This window comes from Myodes glareolus, chromosome 1 (genome assembly GCF_982192425.1).
Source record: "Myodes glareolus chromosome 1, mMyoGla1.1, whole genome shotgun sequence".
Classification (NCBI taxonomy): domain Eukaryota; kingdom Metazoa; phylum Chordata; class Mammalia; order Rodentia; family Cricetidae; genus Myodes; species Myodes glareolus.
Window position 1 is genome coordinate 70,648,471 of NC_142026.1, and position 22,483 is coordinate 70,670,953.

The 22,483-nt window shown below is 38.9% G+C and overlaps 1 protein-coding gene across 1 annotated transcript; it reads right to left on the minus strand.

Moving 5' to 3' along the window:
• Window positions 1-5,414: 5,414 nt before the first annotated feature.
• On the minus strand, window positions 5,415-22,225 carry LOC125395509 (vomeronasal type-1 receptor 4-like). Its single transcript, XM_085685761.2, has 2 exons — window positions 22,192-22,225; window positions 5,415-6,463 (listed from the first exon to the last, which is right to left on the minus strand). The coding sequence occupies exons 1-2, from the start codon at window positions 22,223-22,225 to the stop codon at window positions 5,415-5,417; spliced, it is 1,083 nt and encodes a 360-aa protein (XP_085541887.1).
• Between the last annotated feature and the right edge of the window lie 258 nt (window positions 22,226-22,483).

Here is a 22,483-nt window from a genome sequence, read left to right on the forward strand (position 1 = left end):
GCAACAGTGTAAAACTGAGAAAACCTCGAGTGTTTATTAATATCTCCCACAGAGATGTCATTGATTGGAGCCCCTACAAAACCTTTTGTGGAACATATCTCACTCATAATTAAGGTGGTAGTACTATAGTTTGAATGGCACTGTGGAGATTAGCTCTAATGTTGATTAATCTATCCAATGGTATGGAGTTGCGATGTCAGGTCTTATATTGCAATCTGGAAATTCAGTTCAGACTAATTTGTGGAAACTGGCATGTGCCTTATGCTCTCTCAAACTATGAAAAGGAAAGTTAACTGTTAATGGTGGCAAGTATGCTTTATCCTTTAAATTAAATCTAAGTCACACCTTTGTAGCATGTGTACCATTACCTTATATATTATCAAAAAGCCTGCACAATGGCACATTAATAACTATAATATCACTTGTGAATTCTGTACTCTTCATAGCTGTATTAATGTTAGTATGTTATTGGATTTCACTTCTGAAAGATTATATATTCTTATAGCAAGATCAGCAGTCTTGATTTGACATCATCAGAATGTCAAAGTTGTCAAGACCATGACAAGACTCACCTGTGAAGAGTTTCTGGTCTAAAAATTTACTCAAAGAATAATAATAGCCCATTGGATTGTTAGATTAGTTATTAGTGTAATCATGGGAATTATTGTATTGACAGATACCGCTGTCACAGCTGGAGTGGCCCTTCATAAAGAAATTCAAACTACTAAATTTCTTAGAGACTGGCATCAGCATTCTGCAGAACTTTGGACTCAACAGAATAAAATAGTTAATGAGATAGTTAATGAGATAACTAATTTGAGACAAGCTATTCAACATTTGGGAGATCAATTAGAGACTGCAAAGGAACAAATTAAAATAAAATGCATTGGAATCCTATAATTTATTGTATCACACCTTTAAGATTTAATGAAAGCAAGTATTATGGGATAATGGCTAAAATGCGTTTGTTGAGTCATTGTAATTCTTCTCAAAAGTTTTATGATTTACAACAAGAAATTAAGAAAACATTTTTGTTTAAGTTGGCTGATGCATCTGGCATGGATGCATGTTGCAGATACCATAGCTTCATTTAATCCTGTTCATCATTTTAGCAGACTCTTATCCTAGTGATTGTTATGCTTGGTTTTGTTGTATTAATTTTGTTAGTTTTAAAATAAATGTATTCTGACTTATCTACATAAGACTATGAGACAGCATAAAAGTGATAAAGCTGTCTTCACTATGTGGCTGCATAATCTTCAACATGATTAATATAGCTTTAAGAGGGGGAGGGGGAACATCTAGAGAGTCATTGTGTTTGGGGTAAAACATTAGAGTAAATAGTTGTTTTCTAGAAGTACTTTAAATTTGAGGAATCATTGTGGAAAGCAGTGACTGTTTTCTGTAGTTTGTAGGCTTGGTTTTCTGCGGGTATATTACAGCCTTTGCATAATTTTGGTCACAAGATGCTTTGGGCACACCTGAAGCACTTGGATTATTGTGTACTGTAAACAGTACACAATAAGGACTAAAGTAGCAGGGCTATGTGATACTTTTCTTTAGAGAAACATATAAAATAGAATATGGATCTTAGCACTGGCTGCTCTTTCAGAGGTCCTGAGTTCAATGCCACTGACCACAACCATCTGTAATGAGATCAGGTGCCCTCTTATGGCCTGCAGGCATACATGTAGGCAGAACACTGTATACATAATAAATAAATCTCTTTTTTTTTTCGGTTTTTCAAGACAGGGTTTCTCTGTAGCTTTGGAACATGTCCTGAAAATAGCTCTTATAGACAAGGCTGGCCTCAAACGCATAGAGATCCACCTGCCTCTGCTTCCAGAGTGCTGGGTTTAAAGACATGTACCGCCCAGCAAATAGATCTTTTTTTAAAAAAATCATAATTTATGGGGTTTTAAGCCCTTAAGGAATGTACTGCAATTGTTTTGATAACTTGCAACAAAACCAAACTGCCTCATATTTATGTTTGTATCAACTGCAACATCCATCATTGCATAAACTTTTATACCCCAAATTTTCCCCTTACAAATTTTATATCACCTGTGTTTTATCTCTGCTCCTTAAAGTCATTTCCCACCTTAACAATGTGTTTCTAGCTTCCTGAATTCTACAAATATTCCAAGTTAAACAGGCAAATCTAAAGAGTCAATGTTAGGGTTCACATATGAGAGAGAACATAGAACATTAGTCTTTCTGTGCCTGGGTAACTCAACATTTCATCATGGATGGGGGACATTCCTACTAGGACCTACTCTTCTCTGAGGGACTACTCACCTTTAACAGTTCTGGGAGGGATGTGGGAGATGTACTTTTCTTCAATGATGTAGCCACTAAAAATTTGCCCCTGCTCCAAGTAAATAGCCTCCAACCAATGTTCCAGCAAACTCCATTAAACACAGTGAGCCGCATACAAAGCAGCACACAACATAGGAGGGAGAGGTATTGAGAAGTACAGCTTCCCTGGCAGAGGGAGTGGGATGGAAGAGTGGAGTGGAAAGGTGGAATAACAAAGACATCCTACATAAATGTATAAAACTACCAAATAGTTCTTAAATATAAAGAAAGATCCTCTGCTTTCTTCTGGGAATGCCATGTGTCCATGCACTACTAGCAGCTGTGGTTACCTGCAGAAGACCATCCTCATCAGCATCCCATCATGGATGATGTGGGACTCATAAAATCCCAGTCATATCAGGGGAGCTGAAGGTGCTTCCTGGTTGTCGGAGAGAGTTATATCCCTCAATGGTGCAGCCACCAGTAAATTTTACTTACACAAGTAAATAATCCCCTACCCATGCTCATGCAAGAAGCATTCCTTAAATCCCATGGGACATTAAAAATAAAGCCATGAAAGTAGGTGACAGATTGGTTGGGGTTTAGAAGGGGTCTTGTAAATAAGAATCACGGGTGGGTATAATCCAAGTAGATGTGGGTGTGAGAACTCATGAAACACAGCTTTAAAAACGTTAGATAGCCAGGCATAGCAGTGCCTATCCTGTCAGCTCTGGAGAGGCAGAGACAAAAGGGTTAACTGACTCTTGCTGGTCAACCCATCTAGCTGAATAGATCCCCAGAAACTGTAGTTCTAACAGTTTTGAGTTCCCATATAGGTGCTTGGGATTGAACCCAGGTCCTCTGAATGAGCAGACAGTGTTCTTAAATCCTGAGACATCTCTCTAGGCAGAACTATTTCTTTCAATAAAAGAAAGCATTTAATTGGGGGCTTGTTTACAGCTTCAGAGCACTAGAGTCCATTTTCATTACAGCAGGGAGCATGGTATCAGGCAGGAAGATATGGACCTGGAGCAGTAGCTGAGAGCATAGATCCCAATCCCCAGGCAAGAGATAGAGGGAGAGAGCAAGCCTGAGTCTAGTGTGGGTTCTTGGAACTGCAAAGCACAGTGCAGTTGACACGCCTCCTACAACAAAACCACATCTCCAAATCTTCCCTAAACAGTTTCAGCAACTGGAAACCTCAAATATACGAAGCTATAGGGGGCATTTTCATTTAAACCATCAGATTCTACTCCATGCCCCACTCTTAGGCTGTTATCATAATGCAAAACTCATTCATTACAACTTTGAAAGTCTCCCATTCAGTACAACTTTGAAAGTCTCTATCCTCCTTCAGAGTCTCAGTACTATTTGAAGTTCAAAGGCTTTTCTGAGACTCAAAGCCATCTTTTCACTGTAACCTTCATAACATAAAAAGGCAAATTACACACTTCCAACATCTAGTGACACAGAATATATATTACCTTTCCAAAAGACAAGGAACATAGTGAGGAAAAACAATACAAAAGAAAGACAAAACCAAGCAGGGCACAATCCAAATTTTGTATCTCTATGTCCAATGTCAAAGACTTATTAGATGGCTCTTCATATCTCAGGTACCATTAACCAGTGCTGAAGACAACACACTTATCTCTCTTGATTCCACACCATGTCTGCACCTCTCCTTGACCAGGATCTTCTCATTCTGGCATCTCCAACATCCTCAAGTATCCATGGCAATCCAGACTTCACCTTCATAGCATCAGACAAAGGCCTTCCAGACCTCCATGCAGGTCCTCCACTGCTGCATGTTTGGTTAACATCAGAAGTTTTCCTTAATCTCAGAGGAAGTTTCCACAGTTCATTTACTTCTGTATCCTTCATGACTCTAAAGGCAGAACCACATGGTAGATGCTGCCAAATTCTTAGGTTTCCTTGTCCTGGAATGTAGCTCTTTCTTTGTATTACATCTGCACAAACTTTTCGTTGTTGTTTAGTCCTAGGAAATCCCTCAGGCTTTTTCTTCTTGCAGGTTGCAGGCTTAGCTGGCTTGGCTCTCACCCTAAGAGTACCACACCTTTCATTCCAGTCAGCAAGAGGCATTTTTATCTCTTTGATAATAGGGCTTGACTCCCATATCAAGTGCCCTGCTGCTCTTTTTCTCTTCAAACTGAACATTTTGGATCTCTTTTGACCCTACCTGCTCTTTTTCAGAAGATTGCATAAGAGTGATCACTGACAAACACAGTCTTGGAATTTTCTCTGCCAAAGACATTCATCCAAAGCTCTTCAATTTAGATTTAGCTTTTGTCAGATTTTTAGGATATGGGTACAAAAGCAAGTACTTCTTTAAAAAAAAAATCACAAGAATCGTCCGCAGTATTAGTTCCCTCTAAAGTCTCTTGAACTGGCCCTCCAAAGTCAGCTTGACTCTTAGCAGCTCTGTCTTCCGAGCTTCTACAGGATGGCTTGGAAAACCCTACATACAGCATTCAAATATTGTACTGGTTCAAAATCCCAAAGTCTTCCATATTCCTCCAAATAATAGCATTGCCAAACTTGTCACAGCAATATCCCAACCCCCAATACCAACTTTGAATTTAGGGTTACTATTGCAGTCATGAAGCATAAAATTTTTTTTTAAAGAAAGCATTAAATTGAGGGCTTGCTCACTCTCAGAGGATTGGTCCTTTCCATCTTAGCGGGGAATGCAGCATCAAGCAGGCAAACATGGGTCAGGGAAGTAGCTGAGCACTTACACTCTGATCCAGAGGCAGGGGGTAGACAGAGACCTGATTAACTTTTGGGCAGGAGGTGAGAATTTTGATTGACATCCTATCTTCAAGGAAGCTCACCCTAATCAGGATAATGCGCATAGCCCCATGGCTTAGCTATCTCTGCTGCTATGATATTCTCCACCGAAACAATGAGTGGTGATTATTTCAGCACTCACATTATCAAGCATGGATTGCCTGTGTCCCAGACTAAATTGCAAACTATAATGGGAGAAACCTTGTAGACAACCTGTGTCTGCTCTGAAGGTTGATATTGACAGTGGGTTCGCAGAACGGAACTGAGTAGAAGACATGGAAGGAGGAATGCAGACAGCACAGGCTTTAAAGCTCTCTGACTACACAAGTGCCGGGTGTTGTCTGGCGAAAACAGGTACAGCAGAGACAGGAAAAGGAAGCATAGTGTCTGATCAGCAGAAAGGGGCAGAATGCTGGAAAGCATGCAGCCAAGGCTAAATTGGTATTTGACAACCACTGAATGGTCCCATCTAGCACAGACAGGTATGATGTAAAGACAATAGAGAGTACATAGAAGAGAAAAAAGCTGCTCACTAGGGTGAGGATGCTTTGGGTGGCCCTGGTCACAGATGATGACTTAGAAGACAGGGATCTCTGGATGTGTTGGACCCTCTGCTTGTGTTTGTGCAGAATAAATATCATATAGCCACTGGCCCACATCATCAATCCCAAAAATATGACATCATTGGATGTCAATAGAATTACACTAAGTGTGCTGATTAATCTCCCAGGGTTCACGACAGCACAGTATCCAAAAAGTTTTACCCCAGTAACATTTCTTCCAGCCTTTATGTCAGTTGTGTACATGGGAATGAAGGCATATATCAACATCTGGAGGGCCCAGCACAGGCCCAAGGAAGGACCAATGATCCTGGGGGCTCTGACCTTAAGCCATGCGGATTTGGAATTACTGGGGCTGATAGTGATGGCCTGAAAGACACTCAGCAGGGATGTGGAGCCAAGGGACACTCCTCTGGCAACTCTATGAAAATATAAGGTAAGTTTACATGAAACATAATCTAGAAAGTAAGTCTGACTAAAAGCAGCTGTTGTCTGAGGGATTCCTTTGCAGAGAACAATAAAATTGGCCCAGGTTAGGTGTTTGACAATTATGTCTGTGGGTTTCACCCTGATTCCAGAGAAATCAGCAATGATAAAACAGGAAAGTAAGACTGAGTTCCCCAGCATTCCCAGAGCCGTCTGGGACAAGAAGACAAAGCCCACAGTCAGGTCTCTGGAGGCCGTTCTGTCACAGTCTTGGGTCACCACACAACAGGCGCCGAGAGCACCTGTTACACAATTCGTACGACGCTCTTCTCCGCGTTTCAGACACCGCACTGCATAGTCACTGTCATCTTAGCTTCACAAGTGATGTTAAAACGTTTCTTTCCCGTAAGAAGCTTCCTAGGTCTTATGATTCCTGTTGTTTGGTGTGTAGATAATTAGCCAGACATTGTTGTAAAAGTTAATCTTTACATTGCTATTAATAGGTGTTAGCATTTTCAAGTACTTTAGAATTAATAACTGGTTTAAATTCCACAGTGTACAGGGAGTAATAATCAATCTACATTCTAATGAGTATTCTGGATGCAGATACACTACAGGTTTCCAAGATCCCAGCAACTAGTAAAAGGCAGAGACTTACCATAAAGGAAATTGTCTGACTCCAGAGAAAATAATAACCCCTAACTAAGATTCCGTTGACAACTGATAGCTACTAGAAAAGAAGGAGTCTGCTTCTTTTAAAATGTGCTTCTTAATAAACCATGAGCCAGTGGATGGTCACAGTCCCAAGAGCAGATGGGCAGGACAAACTGTGCTTTATGGTCTGAAAGCTTAAAAAGATACAAAGATGGAGAAGTAGAGAAAGATGGTAAATCCGGGAAGAGTGGAGGAGGTATGAAAATGATCAAAATATATTACACAAATTTCTCCAATGGTGAAAAATGAGAAAACATGGTAAAGAATAATAAAAACATGGTCAAATTTGAGAATGAAAAAAATAGAGAGTAATAAAAACCAAGAAAAAAACTATTGACCATCAGATATCGGGAAAGAAAACATTTGAATTCTTCTTTGTCAGAACACTCACATGGAACTGAATTTGCATATGTCCATGTATACATATATATATGCTTATGTTTGCCTGTAAGTGTTTTCAAATTTACTTTCTAATCTTTTAATGTATTATATATAACTTAAAATATAACCCAATAATACTTAATCAAGTATACACAAAAAGGAAATAACAAGGACCTTGTGAATGTGCTTAAAACAGGGTGCAATGAATGCATTTATTCATTAAGACGATCTCTGCTGAGATTCTGCACCTTGTTGTACTAAAATTAAAGCACAATAGACATAACAAGGAAACACTAAACAATAGCATCCATTTTTAACTGTGGGATATAAAATTTAACGACTATAGTGATAAATGTTGCAAAAATTGACAAATATTAGAATACTGTCAGTTCAAGATGCAGTGGGTACCTAACACATAACCCAATAGTAATTGACACATCTGTTTCATTCAAAAATGATATATGTGTTGGGAACGGTGACACATGCCTTTAATTCCAAAACATTTTAGGCAGAGTCAGAAGGATCCCTGAGACTTTGAGGCTGACCTGGTCTACATAACAGGCTCCAGAACAGCCAGGACTATGTAAAGAGACCCTGTCTCAAAACTAAATGAATAAAAAGTAAACTATGGAGGCCATGAACATCTGGTGAACACTGAAATAGCAGGGGCCTTAGACTTAGTCATATGAGGTGGCATTCATTCATTTAGAAAAATGACCACAGACTTAAAATTTGGATATTGAAACAATGGTTTAACACTTACTCCTCTTTTCACAACCCAGAACAAGAAACCCTCTAAACAAATATTAATTTCTCACTATGCCACTTTACACAGGCATTTCCAAAAAATGAAAATAAAATAGTCTGCATATATATAAAGCTCCAGGGGGAAGTAGAGTTTTCAGAGGCCATCAAACACCTCTCAAACTGTTCTTGTAAATAACTAAACTCTGGAAGAGATTTTACAGGCCAGGGAACAGGGTCTGAGATTGAAAAAAAAAACAAAGTGCAGGTGAATTCTGAGAAACATTCACAAACCGTTTTAGTCACCATGCCCTCCACATTACTGTAAACAAATACACTGTCACTATCTTGGAAAAGAACACCAAAATATAGAAATCCAGAACAGTGTCTCAGCTCCAGCCTCCATCAAACCATGTTGGGTTTGGGTCTTGGGCTGATCTTCCCATTAGGAGCATTTAATCATAGGAGCATTAATTAGGAGCTGTTCACTGAAAGAGGAGGATCAGTCCGGAAGTCGGCACTCACTCACCTTCCCTAACCTCTGCAGACTGGAAACCTGAAGGAAAGCAACTCACTTGTGTAGGTAGGATTCTTCTGTGATGCTGGTTGCTAGATGTAAACTCAGAGGTCAATGGGACCTACAACCCTAATATGGCTACAAAGTTGAGAGCCTCCCCAAAGCTGAAGGTCGAAAGTTCTCTGAGCTCTTCCCCCAAGAGGGATGACAGAATCGTGTCACAACAAGGAACAATGACATTTAGGTCAAGGGAGTTGACATCACCTTTCTCATCAATAAGCAAGAAAAACTTTTCACTGAGTAATGAGCATCACAGAGGGGCAGTTAGAAATGTGAAGTGATTCTTTTCTACTGTGATGTCAGAGACTGAAAGTCCAGGTAGGAGAAGCAGATGGGCATTGTATTCTAGAGAGCAGGAACTGAGGCAAAGGGTGAAGTAAGAAGTCCACCATACTGCAGAGATGCATGATTTATATTACATTCCATATCCTTTACACGTTAAGAGACTGGAAGCTTTGCTGGCCCTCCCGGCCAGAATTAATGCACTTTGATCCATTAAAATTTAAACTGTTATCCCACTGGGCACTCAGCTTGTTTTATAAACCTGCCTTTAAGAGAACAGTGCATCAACCAACATTACTTACCTTGGATTTCCCATGTAATCAGCTTTTACAACCTAAGCTAATGCATAGCTTTAATTCTAAAACATGTAGTCTTCTGTGCCCCTGACCCAAGTGTAATGCATGTGAGTATGTATGTTATGATAATAAATGATGAAAACAGCAAGCAGTTTGAAAGCGACCTTATGAAACAAATATCCACCAAAAATGTTGAAAATGACATGATTATAGGTCTGTCGTGTGCAGTGACATTTAAAACACTGTTTGTTATCTGACTCAGTTGGAGGCTATTGGAGTCAGTGACTTACTCCCATCTAAATTCTTTTAAAGATTTCTATGTAGTATCCCTCATTTCTTCCTTCATGTGACGCTTTCATGCTGTTCAATAAATGCAGAGCAAAGTCTTTTGTGAGGCAGATACAGAAACACAGAGACAGGTCCAGGCGATGTACAAGATATCAGTCCGGTAGGTACTGATTCAGACTTACACAACAGACAGACAGAGAAAGATGGAAGGCACAGTAAAACAAAATAAAAAATTCAAATATGGGCTTGAATTGATTAAGCATGCAGGATGGCAGTCCCCACCGGCCTGCAATCAGGTGAAATACCTACCTCTATGAGTTCAAGACCAACCTGGTCTACAAGAGATAGTTCTTGAACAGGCCCAAATGCTACAGAGAAACCCTGTCTCGAAAAAACAAAGGCAAAGAAAAGACAAACAAAAAATAGAAATAAATCAATAAATTCATTAAAGAAAGCCAAGAAAAAGAATATAGCACCTATGGGATGCTATAAAAGCAATGCAAAGAGGAAAGTTCATAGCACTAAGTGCCACATAAAGAACACAGAGGAAGCTCACACTAGTGACTTAACAGCACACCTGATAGCTCTAGAACAAAAAGAAGCAGGTTCACCCAGGAGGAGTAGAACACAGGAAATAAACATATTGAGGGCTGAAAACAACAAAATAGAAATGAAGAAAACAATGCAAAGAATCAATGAAACAAAGAGCTGGTTATTTGATAGACAAACCTTTATCCAAACTAATCAAAAGGCAGCAAGAGAATATTCAAATTAACAAAATCAGAAATGAAAAGGGGGAAATAACAACAGACACTGAGGAAATTCAGAGAAATTAGGTCATACTACAAAAACCTGTACTCCACAAAATTGTAAAATGTAAAAGAAATGGACAATTTATTAGATAGATACCATATACCAAAATTAAATCAAGACCAGGTGAGCAATTTAAATCGACCTATAAGTCGTGAGGAAATAGACGCTGTCATCAAAAACCTCCCAACCAAAAAAAGTCCAGGGCCGAATGGTTTTAATGCAGAATTCTACCAGAACTGTCAAGAAGAGCTAATACTTATACTCCTCAAAGTGTTCCACATAATAGAAATAGAAGAGACATTGCCAAATTCTTCTTATGAGGCTACAGCTACCCTGACACCAAAACCACACAAAGACTCAACCAAGAAAATTATAAGGGGCTGGAGAGATGGCTCAGAGGTTAAGAGCATTACCTGCTCTTCCAAAGGTCCTGAGTTCAATTCCCAGCAACTACATGGTGACTCACAACCATCTGTAATGGAGTCTGGTGCCCTCTTCTGGTCTGCAGGCATACACACAGACAGAATATTGGAGGGGGAGGGAAAAGGAAGGCGGAGAGGAGGTGGAAATTTTTAATAAATAAATTTAAAAAAAGAAAGAGAAAAGAAAAGAAAGAATGAATAAAGAGAAATACAAAATATTAAAAAAAGAAAATTACAGACCAATTGTCCTCACAAACATTGATGAAAAATTACTAATAAAATACTGGCAATCAAATCCAAGAACACATCAAAAAAAAATCATCCACTATGATAAAGTTGACTTCATCCCAGAGATACAAGAATGGTTCGACATATGAAAATCTACCAATGTAATCCATCATATAAATAAACTGAAAGAAAAATATCATATGATCATTTCATTAGATGCTGAAAAGGCATTCGACAAAATCTAATACCCCTTCATGATAAAGGTCGTGGAGAGATCAGGGGTACAAGAAACATATCTATATATAATAAAAGCAATATATAGCAAGTTGACAGCCAACATCAAACAAAGTGGAGAGAAACTCAAAGGAATTTCACTAAAATCAGGAACAAGACAAGGGTGCCCACTCTCTTCGTATCTCTTCAACATAGTTCTTGTTTTAACAATAGCAATAAGACAACAGAAGGAGATCAAGGGGATTCAAATTGGAAAGGAAGAAGTAAAACTTTATTTTATTTGCAGATGATATGATAGTATATATAAGTGACCCCAAAAACTCTACCAGAGAACTTCTACAGCTGAAAAATACCTTCAGTGATGTGTAGATCAACTCAAAAAAAAAATCAGTAGCCCTCCTATGCACAAATTTTAAAGAAGCTGGGAGGGAAATAAAAAACATCATCTTTCATAATAGCAACAAATAACATAAAATATCTTGGGGTAAAACTAACCAAAGAAGTGAAAGACCTATTTGACAAGAACTTTAAGTCTTTGAAGAAAAAAATTGAAGAGGATACCAGAAAATGGAAAGATCTCCCATGCTCTTGATTAGGTAGGATCAACATAATAAAAATGGCTATCTTACCAAAAGCAATCAATAGATTCAATGAAATCCCCATGAAAATCCCAACACAATTCTTCATAGACCTTGAGAGAAAAGAATCAACTTCATATGAAAAAACAAAAAACCCAGGATAGCCAAAACAATCCTGTACAATAAAGGAACTTCTGGGGGCATTGCCATCCCTGACATCAAGCTCTATTACAGAGCTACAGTAATGAAAGCAGCGTGGTACTGGCATAAAAACAGAGAGGTTGACCAATGGAATTGAATCGAGGACACAGATATAAATCCACACAACTATGAACACCTGATTTTTGACAAAGAAGCTAAAATTATACAACGGAAAAAAAGAAAGTGTCTTCAGCAAATGGAGCTGGCATAATTGGATGTCAACATGTAGAATAAAATATGAAAATAGATCCATATCTATCACCATGCACAAAACTCAAGTCCAAATGGATTAAAGACCTCAATATAAATCTGACAACATTTAACCTAATAGAAGAGGAAGTGGGAAGTAATCTTCAATGCATGAGCACAGGAGACCACTTCCTAAATATAACCCCAGTAGCATAGACACTGAGAGAAACAATAAATAAATGGGACCTCCTGAAACTGAGAAGCTTCTGTAAAGCAAATGACACAGTCATTAAGACAAAAAGGCATCCTACTGAATGGTAAAAGATCTTTACCAACCCCACATCAGACAAAGGTCTGATCTCCAAAACATATAAAGAACTCGAGAAATTGGACATCAAAATTCTAAATAACACAAAAACTGGGGTACTGAACTAAACAGAAAATTCTCAACAGAAGAATCTCAAATGGCCAGAAGATACTTAAGGAAATGCTTGACATCCTTAGCTGTCAGGGAAATGCAAATCAAAACAACTTTGAGATGCCATCTTACACCTGTCAGAATGGCTAAGATAAAAAACACTAGTGATAGCTTATGCTGGAAAGGATGCGGAGTAAGGGGAACACTCATCCATTGCTGGTGGCAATGCAAACTTGTACAACCACTTTGGAAATCAGTAAATGGTTTATCAGAAATTTGGGAATCAACTTACCACGGGATTCAGCAATACAACTCTTGGGCATATACCCAAAAGATGCACAATCATACTACAAAATCATTTGTTCAACTGTATTTAAGGTAGTATTATTTGCAATAGCCAGAATCTGGAAACAGCCTAGATGTCCCTCAACCAAAGAATGTATAAAGAAAATGTGACACATTTACACATTAGAGTACTACTCATGGAAAAAAAATGATATCTTAAAATTTGCATGCAAACAGATGGAATTAGAAAACGCTGTTCTGAGTGAGGTAACCCAGACCCCAAAATATGAATATGGTATGTACTCACTCATAAGTGGATACTAGCTATAAACAAAGGACATTGAGATCCTAGAGAAGCTAAGTAATAAAGTGAACCCCCCAAAAAATAGAGAGAGACCCACCTGGAAGTTGGAAATGGACAGGATTGACTGACAGGGTTGGAAGCATGAAGATGAGGGGAAAGTGGAGGGTAGGAGCAGAAGAGGGGGAAGAAACAGTTTACTTGAGCTAATGGGAGCTCAGCAACTCCAGCCAGATTGGGAAGGAACAAGCATAGGACCAAACTAGTTCCTCTCAATGGGACTGACAGTTGTATGGCTGGGGCAGACTAAGGGGCCACTGGCAGTGGCACCAGGATTTACCCCCACTGCATGTACTGACTTTTGGGGTCCTATTCTATTTGGATGTATACCTTGTTCAACCTAGATATAGTAGGGAGGACCTTCCACAAGGCAATGTTCTTTACCCTCTCTGAGGATTAGATGGGGGTGGGGTGGGAGCGTGTGTGGAGGGAATGGGAGAAGTGGGAACTTGGATTGGTATTTTTTTAAAATCTAATAAATAAAAAAGAATGCTAAATAATTCTCATAATATATATGCCTTGTTAAACTGGAATCAATATTCTCTCAAAAAAACAGACAGGTGAAGGAAGTGGTTCAAGACTTGAAAACTGAAATAGAAACAATAAAGAAAATTAAAACCAAGGGAATTCTGGAAATGTAAAATCTAGGGAAGTAAATAGGAACTACAGATGCAAGCATCACCAACAGAATATAAGAAATGGAAAAAAAAGAATCTCAAGCATTGAAAACATGATAGAGGAAATAGTTTCATCAGACAAAGAAAATGTCAATTCAAATAAATTCCTAACACAAAACATCCAGGAAATCTGAGACACCATGGAAAGATCAAACGGAATAATATGGATAGAAGAAAGAGAAGAATTCCAGCTCAAGGGCACAGAGAACACTTAACGAAAGCATAGAAGAAAGCTTTCCTGAACTAAAGAATGGTATGCCTATAAAGGTACAGGAAGCTTACAGAGTACCAAATAGGCTGGACCAAAAAAAGTCCTCTTTCCACATAATAATAAAAACACTAAATGCAAAAAATAAAGAAAAATTTTAAGAGCTGTGAAAGAAAAAGACCAAGTAACATATAAAGGTAGACCTATCAGAATTATACCTGACTACTTTAATGGAGTCCCTAAAAGCCAGAAAGTCCTGAACAGACATTTTACAGACACTAATGAACCAAGGATGCCATCCCAGATTACTATACCTAGCAAAACTTTCAATCAACATAGAAGGAGAAAACAAGATATTTCATGACAAAACCAGATTAAAATAATACCTATCCACAAATCCAGCACTACAGAACATACTAGAAGGAAAACTCCAACCCAAGGAAGTTAGCTTCACACACAAAAACACATGCAGTAGATAATCTCACAACAGCAAAATCCAAAGAAAGGAGCACACACACACACACTACCACCACTATCACCAAAACCAAAAAAATAACAGAAATTAACAATCATTGGTCAATAACATCTCTTAATATCAATGGACCTAATTCACCAATAAAAAAGGCATGGGCTAACAGATACAAAATACAGGCTAAAGGATACAAAAACAGAATCCATCCTTCTACTGCCTACAAAAAACACACCTACTTCAAAAACTGACATTACCTCAGAGTAAAGGGTTGGGGAAAATTTTTCCAATCAAATGGACCTGAAAAGCAAGACAGTATAGCTATTTTAATATCGAACAAAATAAACTTCAAACTAAAATTAGGCACAAGAGATGGAGAAAAACATTTCATCTTCATCAAAGAAAAAATCCATCAAGAATTCTCAATTTTGAACATCTATGCCCCAAATATAAGGGCACCCACATTTCTAAAAGAATCATTACTACAGCTTAAATCACACATCAAACCACACACACTAGTAGTGGGAGACTTCAACACCAAACTCTCACCAATGGACAGGTATTCCAGACAGAAACTTAATAGAGAAACAAGGGAACTAACAAATTTATGACTCTAATGGACTTAATAGACATATACAGAATATTTCACCCAAACACAAAGAAATGTACCTTCTTCTCAGCACTTCATGAAACCTTTTCTAAAACTGACCAAATATTCAGTCATAAAACAAATCTCATCAGATATTTAAAAATTTGGAATAACCCTTATATCTTATTGAGCCACCATGGGTTAAAGTTAGAGTTCAACAAAAACACAAACTATAGAAAGATTAAAAACTCATGGAAACTGAACAACTCTCAACTGAACCACTACTAGGTCAAGAAAGAAAGAAAGAAAGAAAGAAAGAGAAAGAGAGAGAGAGAGAGAGAGAAGGAAAGAAAGAAAGAAAGAAAGAAAGAAAGAAAGAAAGAAAGAAAGAAAGAAAGAAAAGACTTCCTAGAATTCAATGAAAATGAATGCACAATATACCCAAATTTACGGGGCACAATGAAAGCAGTGCTAAGAGGAAAGTTCATAGAACTAATTGCCTACATAAAGAATTTGGAGAAACCTCACATCAGTGATGTAACAGCACACTTGAAAACTCTAGAACAAAAAGAAGTGAAATCACAAGCCGAGTGGGAGTTGTGAACACCTTTAATTCCAGCACTCAGGAAGCAGAAGCAGGCATATTTCTGTGAGTTCGAGGCCAGCCTGTTGTACAAGAGCTAGTTCCAGGATAGGTTCCAAAACTACAAAGAAATCCTGTCTCGAAAAAAAAAAAGTGAAATCACTAAGGGGAAAGTAGATGGCAGGAAATAATCTCAGGACTGAAATCAATAAAATAGGAAAAAAAGAGAACAATACAAAGAATCAGTGAAAAAGAGAAAAGAGTTGGTTCTTTGAGAAAATAGACAAGATAGACAAACCCTTAACTAACTAAGCAAAAGGCACAGGGAGAATATCCAAATTAACAAAATCAGAAACAAAAAGAGGGACATAAAAAGACAAGGAGGAAGTCCAGAGAATCATTAGGTCATACTTCAAAAACCTGTTCTCCACAAAACTGGAAAATTTCAAAGAAATGAATAACTTTCTAGATAGATACCACATACCAAAATTAAATAAACACAAGATAAATAATTTTTTATTTACTTATTTATTTATTTATAAAAATTTCCACTTTCTCCCCTCCTCCCAATACCCTCCCATTCCCCCCACTCCCTCTCCTCCTCCCTCTCCAGTTCTAAGAGCAGTCAGGGTTTCCTGCCCTGTGGGAAGTTCAAGGTCCTTCCCCCTCCCTCCAAGTCTAGGAAGGTGAGCATCCAAACAGACTAGGATCCCAAAAAGCCAGTACATGCAGACAAAACAAGACCCAGTGCCATTGTCAATGGCTTCTCGGTCAGCCCCCATGTCAGCCACATTCAGAGAATCCAGTTTGATCACATGCTCGTTCAGTCCCAGTCCAGCTGGCCTTGGTGAGCTCTCATGAGATCAGTCCCTATGTATCAGTGGGTGAACGCATTCCTTGCGGTCCTGAAATCCTTTTTCATGTTCTCCCTCCTTCTGCTCCTCGTTTGGACCTTGGGGGCTCAGTCCAGTGCTCCAATGTGGGTCTCCGTCTCTATCTCCATCCATCGTCAGATGAGGGTTCCCTCTGATCCTGTCTTCCTTGCTCACAAACTGAAAGAAAAAAAACGACATGATCATTTCATTAGATGCTAAAACAAAGCCTTCAGCAAAATCCAACACCTTTTCACAATAAAGGTTCTGGAGAGAACAGGGATACAAGGAACATACATAAGCATTATAAAGGCAATATACAGCAAGTCGATAGTCAACATCAAATTAAAGGGTGAGAAACTCACAGTGATCCCTCTAAAATCTGGGACAAGACAAGGCTGTCTGCTCTCTCCATATTTATTCAATATAGTGCTCAAGATTCTATCTGGAGCAATAAGGCAGCAAAAGGAGATCAAGGGGGCACCAATTGCAAAGGAAGAAGTCAAAATTTCACTATTTGCAGATATGATTGTATATGTAAGTGACCCCAAAAACTCTACAGGGAACTCCTACAGCTAATAAACACCTTCAATAAAAAGGCTGGATACAAGAATAACTCAAAAAATAACAGTATCCCTCCTACATATAAATGATAAATAGGCTGAGAAAGAAATCAGAGAAACAATACACTTTACAATAGCCACAAATTATATAAAATATCTTGGGGCAACTAACCAAATAAGTGAAAAACCCTATATGACAAGAATTTTAAGTCTTTGAAAAAAAATTGGGGAAGAGATCAAAAAATGGAAAGATCTCCCATGCTCTTGGCTAAGTAGAATCAACACAATAAAAATGGCAATCTTACCAAAAACAATCTACAAATTCAATGCAGTCACATCAAAATCCCAGCACAATACATCACCTCGGAAGAACAATGCCCAACTTTATATGGAAAAAAAACAGATAGCTGAAACAATCCTGTATTCTAAAGTAACTTCTGGAAGCATCATCATCGCTGACTTCAAGGTATACTATAGAGCTATAGTAATGAAAACAGCTTGGCATTGCTATAAAATCAGACACGTGGCACAGGAGACTATTTTCTAAATGTAATACCAGTAACACAGACAATATCAACAATTAATAAATGGAACCTCCTAAAGTTGAAAAGCTTCTGTAAGTCAACGGACACTATAGGACAAAACAGCAGCCTACAGACTGGAAAAAGGTCCCCATCAACCTTACATCAGATAGAGGACTGTTACCCAAAATATATAAAGAACTCAAGAAATTAGACATAAAAATACCAAATAATTCCATTGAAAAATGAAGTATAAATTTAAAAAGAGAATTCTCAACAGAAGAATATCAAATGGCCAAAATACACTTAAAGAATTATTCGTCATCATTAGCTATCAGGGAAATGCAAATCAAACTGACTCTGAGATATGTGTTACACCTGTCAGAAAGGCTAAGATCAAAGACATCAATGACAGCTTATGCTGGAGAGAATGTGGAGTAAGGGGAACACTCATCCACTGCTCATGGAAATGCAAGCTTGTACAACCACTTTGGAAATCAGTATGGCAGTTTCTCAGAAAACTGGGAATTAATCTACCTCAAAACACAACAATACCACTCTTGGGCTCATAGTCAAAGCATGCTCAATCATACCACAAGGACACTTGCTCGACTATGTTCATAGCAACATTATTCATAAAAATCAGAACCTGGAAACAACCTAGATGCCCCTCAATTGAAGAATGGAAGAAGAAAATATGGTGCATATACACAAAGGAGTGTTAGTCATTGGAAAAAACAATGACTTCATGAAATTTGCAGGCAAATGATGGAACTAAATAAAGATTGTCCTGAGTGAGATAACCCAGACCCAAAAAGACAAACATGCCATGCACTCATTCATAAGTGAATATTAGATATAAAAGAAGGAATTATCAGGCTACAATCCTCATCCCCAGAGAAGCTAAGTAACAAGAAGGACCCTAAGAGGAATGCATGGATCTCTCTGGGAAGAGAAAATAGATGAGTTGCTCTGGTGAACTGGAGGTGGATGGGATAGGGTGGAAGAGATGGGGGAATGGGAACATGAGGGATCAGGATGGTCGAGGTGGGGGAGATATGGAGGGAGGGAGTAATGAAAGAGATATGTTGATAGAGGGGGCCATCATGGGGTTAGGGAGAAACCTGGTGCCAAGGAAACTCTCAAGAACCCACAAGGATGACCCCAGCTAAGACTCCTAGCAATAGTGGAGAGGATAGCTGAATTGGCCATCTACTGTAATCAGATTGGTGACTACCCTAATTGTCATCAGAGAGCCTTTATCCAGTAACTGATGGAAGCAGATGCAGAGATTCGCAGCCATGCTTTGGGCCAAGCTCCAGGAGTTCAATTGAAGAGAGGGAGGAGGGATTATATGAGCAGTGGGGGGGGGTCAAGATCATGATGGAGAAAGCCACAGAGACAGATGACCTGACCTTACTGGAGCTCATGGATCCTGGAGTGAGCCAGCATGAGACCAACCTAGTCCCTTTGCTTCTGGTGACATTGTGTTGCTTGGTCTTTTGTGAGGTTACTAGCAATAGGGCCAGGACCTGTACCCGATGCATGAATTGACTCTTTGTAACCTATTCCCTATGGTGGAATGCCTTGCCCAGCCTTGATGCAAGAGGGAGCAGCTTGGTCCTATCTCAACTTGATGTGCCATGCTTTGTTGACTCCCGCAGGAGACCTTACCCCTTCTGAATGGTGAAGGAAGAGAAGTGGATAGATGGGGGTAGAATGGAGGTAGGGGGAGGGAACAGGAGGAGAGGGGGGAGGGTAAACTGTGGTTGATAGATAAAATTAATTAATTAGTAATTAATTAGCTCATTAATTATAAATATCCATGGGGAAATGCTTCTTAATTTCTTTTCCTTAATGTGGCCCTGACACATTTTGGGTACTTTGGGTCTACTATTAGTGCATTCAAACCAACTGCTTCTTTATAGTCTGTCTTTCCAAAATTTATCTGACACTTGTCCCTGAGATACCTTATAAAATTCACTTGTCACTGGAAGTGGTAGCACAATATTTTAATCTCATCACTCAGGATGCAGATGTAGGTGGATTTCTGTGAGTTGGGAGCCAACCTGGTCTACATAGTAAGTTCCAGACCAGCTAGGGCTACACAGTAAATAAATTAATGGTTTTTTAAAATTGTTTTTCACAAAGGAGAAGTCTACATGCATTAAGTGCTTGCTGAGCAAGCAAAGGGATATGAGTTGGACACACACACATACACACACATACACACACACACATGAGGGAATGTGTGTCCATACTGGCTGCCCAGTCTAGCCTACAGGGAGAACTCCAGGTTCAGTGAGAAATGCTGCTTCAAAAAACAAGGTGAAGCCCTTGATGCAGGGGAGAGGAGCTTGGTCCTTCCTCAACTTGATATGCCATGCTTTGTTGATTCTCATGGGAGGCCTTCCTCCATATGAATAGAGATGGAAGAGGACTGGATGGGGGGGTGGAGAAGGGAGGTGAGGGGCGGGAATAGGAGGAGAGGAGGAAGGAGAAACTCTGGTTGGTATGTAAAATAAAAGTGCTGAATAAAAAGAATCAAAAATTAAAATGAAGAGTTATTAAGGAAGATACTGCCCATTAGCTTCTGACCTCCTTTCGAGCAGGAGTGAGCACATGCATGGTGGGGCAGGGAAGCTATTTAGAGGACAATGGGTAGACTACGAAATCAGCCATTAGATGAAAAACTAAATCATGTACTGATTCCTTGAATAAAGGTCTTGGCAAGAGCTAACCATGGCTGTTGTGGCCTGTGCTCAGTGCCACGGGGTGGGCTGTAAACTCCATTATGAAATCAGTAAATGGTTTGCGAATGCCTGACAAGTCAGCATGAGAAGTACAAAGTGATAATCCCATTAATTTATTCATTATTTTTTCCTCTCATTTTTTTAAAGGATAGAGAAAGTTGGGAGAGTAGGAGGTGGCAAGGAGCTCCTGGGCCTTCATAGAGGTACATGGGAGGAACCAGAATTTAGACTTGGGATTCCTAGGTTATAATTTATGCAAGTATCTAATTTGTGTGGTGTGTGTGTGTGTGTGTGTGTGTGTGTGTGTGTGGTCTTTTGCTGTTATAAAATACATGTAACGTAAATGTTAACTCTATACTCATCTAAAGTATAGGATTGAGCAAGGTTTGGGGTGACATGTCTTTAGTCCTTGCACCTGCAAGTCAGAAGCAGAAGGATAAGGAGTTCAAGATGATCCTCGACTAAATAGCAAGTTCAAGGGTCTCTTTACATGAGACCTTGTCCAAAAGTAAAATAGAATAAACTGGTGGTACTGGGCCCTGTCTCTATTGCCAGAATTCAGGAGACAGAGAACTAGATCAAAGGCATGTACCACCACACCTGGCTGATATTTGATAGAAATGATTTCAAACAACATGCTGAATTTTGCATCAGGCTTCCTTCATGTAACGTAATTTTTTATATTCATTGATAATGAAGCTTGTTTCAATGTTTAATTTCTTTACCTCAAAGCTCATTCTCATAGTCAAATGCTATTTTTTATTTCACTTTTTATGATACTTCCAAATAGTTTCAAATGCATTTGGGGTATTTTGATATAATTTCATTGTTTACAAATTATTCTTTAAATAATGTCTCTTCATTTCATATTTTATTTAATTTTTATTCTTTCTTTGTTTTCTTTTTAAATGACTTAGTGCATGCCTAACATGTGCAAGTCCTGGGTTTGATCTCCAATAACACACACACACACATGCACGCACACATACACAATCCAATAGAATCTTCCTTTGATGAGCCCCTCAAAACCAATCTAGAAAAAGCACTTCCTCAATGAAAGTGTTTTTCTGAGGAACCTTGTCTAAAGATGAACTGCTCCTTCTCCCGGTTCTATGATGAGGAGGGAGGAGCAAAACAGTCTGAGAGTAAAATCAATCCCATGTCCTTAAAGAACAGCTCGAAAGTGAACACTGCCAACAGACTCTTCCGCTGTTTCTCCTAATATGAACATGCCTACAATGGTCCAGGCATGATGGTGCACACCTTTAAACCCAGAGGCACTCCAGAGGCAGAACCAGGAGGATCTCTAAGAGTCTGAGACCAGCCTGTTTTACAGACTGAGTTCCAGGACAACCAGGGTTATGAAGTGAGTCCTTGTCTCAAAAAACAAACAAACAAATAATAAATAAATAAAATCATGCAGTGAGAAAAAGATGTTCAGCCTTGGGATGCTCATTTTAGTGGAGAAAGCTCAGTCAGAAACTTCTGCAACTGTCTCACCTTCCCTGCCTGTTTCTGCCAGATGTGGTGAACGCCTGATGTGATGGTGTTTGCTCTTTTCCTTCCCAACAAAATCTTCACCTGAGGAGATACTGCTATGCCTGGGACCCTCCGCATTGGGAACACCAGCTGGCTGCCTTGTCCGTTTTGACTGGGAGGTTTCAGATTCCAAACTGATGTGTTGATATTTCTCTATCTCTTGCTATTTATTTTTACTTTGACTTACTCTATACTTAACTCACTCATTCAAAACGCAAAGAGAGGTTTACAAAATCTTGCCCAAAAAAAAAAAAAGCCGTGTACAAGTTTTCCCGTCTGCCATCTTAATTTCTAAATTTGCTCTAAATTACCCCTATTAAAAATATACCGCAATGTGTCCATCATCTTTCGTTAAGGAGCAACATATTCCTTCACTAAACATGGTCATGGATAGGCCAGCTTCTGGAGTGATTTTTTTTTTATGAATACGTATAGGTTTCCCCAAATAAAATCCCTACCCTTCCTTTACTGCAGAAGTATTCAGAAATAAGTAAAGAGACTTCTGGGGATGGACCGAGGGTTGACATTGTCCACTGGAGCAGTAGGAACTACATTACCCATAATGCCAAGAGGAGCGTTGCAAATGTTGAGCCAATGACAATA